The sequence below is a fragment of the Triticum urartu genome, chromosome 7A (genome assembly GCF_056163025.1).
Source record: "Triticum urartu cultivar PI428250 chromosome 7A, HENAU_Tu73, whole genome shotgun sequence".
NCBI lineage: Eukaryota > Viridiplantae > Streptophyta > Magnoliopsida > Poales > Poaceae > Triticum > Triticum urartu.
Window position 1 is genome coordinate 511,219,829 of NC_141879.1, and position 3,717 is coordinate 511,223,545.

Sequence of the window (3,717 nt, forward strand, 5' to 3'; positions counted from 1 at the left end):
GTGAAGGGATTGACAACCCCTTTATCGCGTTGGTTGCGAGGTTCTTGATTGTTTGTGCAGGTACTAGGTGACTTGCATGTTATCTCCTACTGGATTGATACCTTGGTTCTCAAAAACCGAGAAAAATACTTACGCTACTTTGTTGCATCACCCTTTCCTCTTCAAGGGAAAACCAACGCATGCTCAAGATGTAGCAGCGGCGAGTGGCTCGGTGACGTAGAACCACTTGCACTGCCACTCCTTGATGGTCTCGATGAAGGTACCCTTGAACCAGTCGACCTTCTGGTTCTTGCTGATCATTGCTCCTCCGCATTCTTTGAGCTCGAAGCCGCTGGAATTAGGCTTGATGCTGAACATGTTCAGCCACAACCCAAAGTGTGGCTCCATGCGGACGAAGGCCTCGAAGGTGATGATGAAGGAGGCGAGGTGGAGGATGGAGTTTGGGGCCAGATGATGGAAATTGAGCCCGTAGAGGAAAAGGATCCCGTGCAGGAAAGGGTGCAGTGAGAACCCCAGACCTCGGACGAGGTGGGGAATGAATGCTGCCCTTTCCCCAGGGTTGGGAGTGGGCACGCGTTGGTTTGGCTCCGGCGGTTGAGTGGCGACATTGGCATGTTTGACTCCAAAGACTTGACGTGTACTCCAAGGACATCTTCGGCTGCCGCCATGTACATCCTTAGATCCGCAACCGACTATGTAACCCTAGGTGCCCCTCTGTCGTGTATATAAGCCAAGGGGTTTAGCATGTAGAGGGGATCCGATCATAATCACATTCACCTAGCCTTAGGGTTAGAACACAACTTATCTCGAGGTAGATCAAGCTTGTACTCGATACACAACCATCAATACAATCAAAGCATGACGTAGGGATTACCTCTTCAAGAGGGCCCGAACATGGGTAAATATTGTCTCTTTCGTCCCCTGTTACCCACTGATCCGAGATCCACAGCTCGGAACCCCCTACCCCACGGTCTGCCGGTTTTATCACCCACACCCAGGAACCCCCCGTTTTGAATGCATAAGGTGGAAAATGATCTACCTTCTCTTTCAAAAAATAATTTATACTACCTCTGTAACTTAATATAAGATGTTTTTTCACTAATGCTATGATAGTGTCAAAAAAACGTCTTATACTATATGTATTGTATTAAGTTACGGAGGGAATAGATCCGAGCCAAACAGGGAGTGTAATTAAGCATTTTGCAACCACATGGCATGCGTGGTAAGGGACCTAAAGCGAAATCAAGCATTTTGCAGGCTTGCAGTGTATTCATTCCCGGCGATGACTGCAATGCTGTTTGTTTTGTACTCCTATATGAAGTCCTTGTGACGTACTTACCCCGTATTACAGCACGAAGGTCGTGCCCTCGAGTATGATCCACAAGAGATGCAATGTACTGTACAACGTACATATTTGACAAACATCTCACTTGCGAGGGCTAATCAGGGATCCAAAGCTTCGCGCGCCCTGATTAGTGACCACACACACGTTCTTCAGGCCATCCCAAGTATGGAACGGTTCCGCGGGCTGGGGGCGTGCGCGGCGAAGTCCATGGGGCGGTTCCTTGGGCTGGGCACGACGCCTCCATGGCTCGCGAGGTCCACGGGCCGATTCCTGGGGCTGGGCGCCACGGGCGCGTGCCCGCCGAGCTCCGCCACGCGGTTCCTCGGGGTGGGCACCGCCGGCGCGTGCCCCGCGAGCTCCGCCGGCCGGTTCCTGGGGCTGGGCAGCACCGGCCCGTGCCCCGCGAGCTCCATCGCGCGGTTCCGCGGGCTCGGCACGCTCACCGTGAACTCCTGCGGCGGCTTGGGGCTCACCTTGGTGTCCCCGCGCGCCCACTTCTTGGTGCTCCCCCGGCGCATCAGCACCTTGATCAGCTCCCCGACCTGGTCCCGCGGCGCCTTGCCGGAGCTCGCGCCTGCCTTCTGGGCCGCCTCCGTCTTCTCCTGCTCACCGGCGACCTTGACGTGTATCTCCTGCAGTGCGTGGGCGTCGACCGGGTTGCTCGCGGAGGCGGCGGGCACGGGCGCCTCGGTGTCCAGCGCCGCCTTCTCGTCGTGGTCGGCTTTCCTGAACCTCGCCGTCGTGGCCAGGGTCTCGACGGCGCCGATGACCAGCTCCGCCCTCGCGCAGACCTCCAGGAGCATGGAGGCGGCGCTGAAGAGCGGCAGCGCCTCCATGAGCGGCGAAGTCCGCAGCTCCGTTACGGCGTCATGCTCCTGCTCTGCCTCTGGTGATCCGTCCTCTCCTTCCTCCAGCACCGTGGCCAGGCACCTCAGCTTGTCCCTCAGCTCCTGGGCGGCGGCGTTCATGTCCGCCGCGACGAGCCCGAGGCGGTCCGACCGCGTCATCGACGTGACACAGCCCGACGCCTCGCGGAGCACGGTGGCCAAGTGTCGGCCCAGGGCGAGGCAGGTGCCGGCGAGGTGCTTCTTGATGTGTGCCGGCGTCTGGGCCTCGGAGCCGACGCAGGCGGCGAGGGCGTCGATGCAGTAGGCGCAGCAGCGCATGGCGGCGCCGACCTTCTGGTACTGGCCGTACGGGTGGCGGAACCCGAACTTGCCGTGGCCGGGCTCCCATTTCGCCAGGTTGGCCAGCGAGTCCTCGGACGCCTTGGCGTTCAGCACTTGCTTGTACCCCTGTGACTTGGCGGAGAGCGCCCGCCTCGCCGGCTTCTCCCCGGCGGCGGCGTTGACGGCGGCGGGGTCAGAGAAGTAGTCCTCGACGCAGCCCTCGGCGGCGGCGGCGAGCTTGTCCATGTTGCGCGCGACGAGGACGTGGAGCTCCTGCCCCGCCCAGACCGGGAAGACCAAGGTGCAGACGGCGAAGCAGATGAAGGCGCCGATGGCGATGGTGGTGAGGCGCTGCTGCGCCATGAACACCACCTCGTCGGCGCGGTACCCCGACACGGAGACGAGGCAGTAGGTGAGGATGAAGACGGTGACGCCGTAGTCGAACTTGGCCTTCATCGTCGGGATGAACCGAGAGAAGGTGGCCGCCGCAGCTGTACACGTAAGTCGACATTAATGTCAACTAGAGGATCGATCGAAACAGAGGACAAACATCAAACATCAGACGATGGAACATACCCATGATAAACATGGAGCCGGTGAGGACATAGGGCTGGAGCTCCTTGCCGGACTGGCTGGCGACCCAGTGCACGCCGAGGGCCAGCGCGCCCCCGGCCAGCGTCGCCGCGGCTCTGTTGAGGCCTTTGTACAAGCAAGCACCTGAAACGAACCCACATCACATCAGCTCTTCCACTCCTTACCACCTCACCATTGTTGTACCACGAGTGTTGCTGAGTTACTACATACCGACGGTGTACTCGAAGACGACGACGACGGTGAGCACGGCCCACATGGCGTTGCCGCCGGTGAAGTCATAGAGGGGGTGGACGTAGTAGAAGAGGGAGCAGAGGGCGAGCGCGAGGGCCACCTTGAGCCCGTGCACCACCCTCCTCGGGTCGTCCGCGCCGACCTGCCACACCATACTGCCGAACGCGGCCACCCTGTCCCTCGGCGCGGCCATCCACGACAGGAGCCACCACCACGACCGCCCGCCCTTGACGCCATCCTGCTCACCGACCGCCGGCACGTCCACCCTCCACTCAGCACCGGCGCTCTGGCCGGCTTCTCGCTCAGCTGTCGCCCCAGCTGCCATGCTCGTCTCTCAGTCTATGCTTGGTTCCAAGTCTTGTTGGGATCTTTGCTTGG

At 59.8% G+C, this 3,717-nt stretch overlaps 1 protein-coding gene across 1 annotated transcript; it reads right to left on the bottom strand.

The window, feature by feature from the left end:
* Positions 1 to 1,232: 1,232 nt before the first annotated feature.
* LOC125521552 (aluminum-activated malate transporter 10) lies at positions 1,233 to 3,717 on the bottom strand. The gene is made up of 3 exons (XM_048686613.2): positions 3,319 to 3,717; positions 3,091 to 3,231; positions 1,233 to 3,005 (listed from the first exon to the last, which is right to left on the bottom strand). The coding sequence occupies exons 1-3, from the start codon at positions 3,662 to 3,664 to the stop codon at positions 1,495 to 1,497; spliced, it is 1,998 nt and encodes a 665-aa protein (XP_048542570.2). The 5' UTR covers positions 3,665 to 3,717; the 3' UTR covers positions 1,233 to 1,494.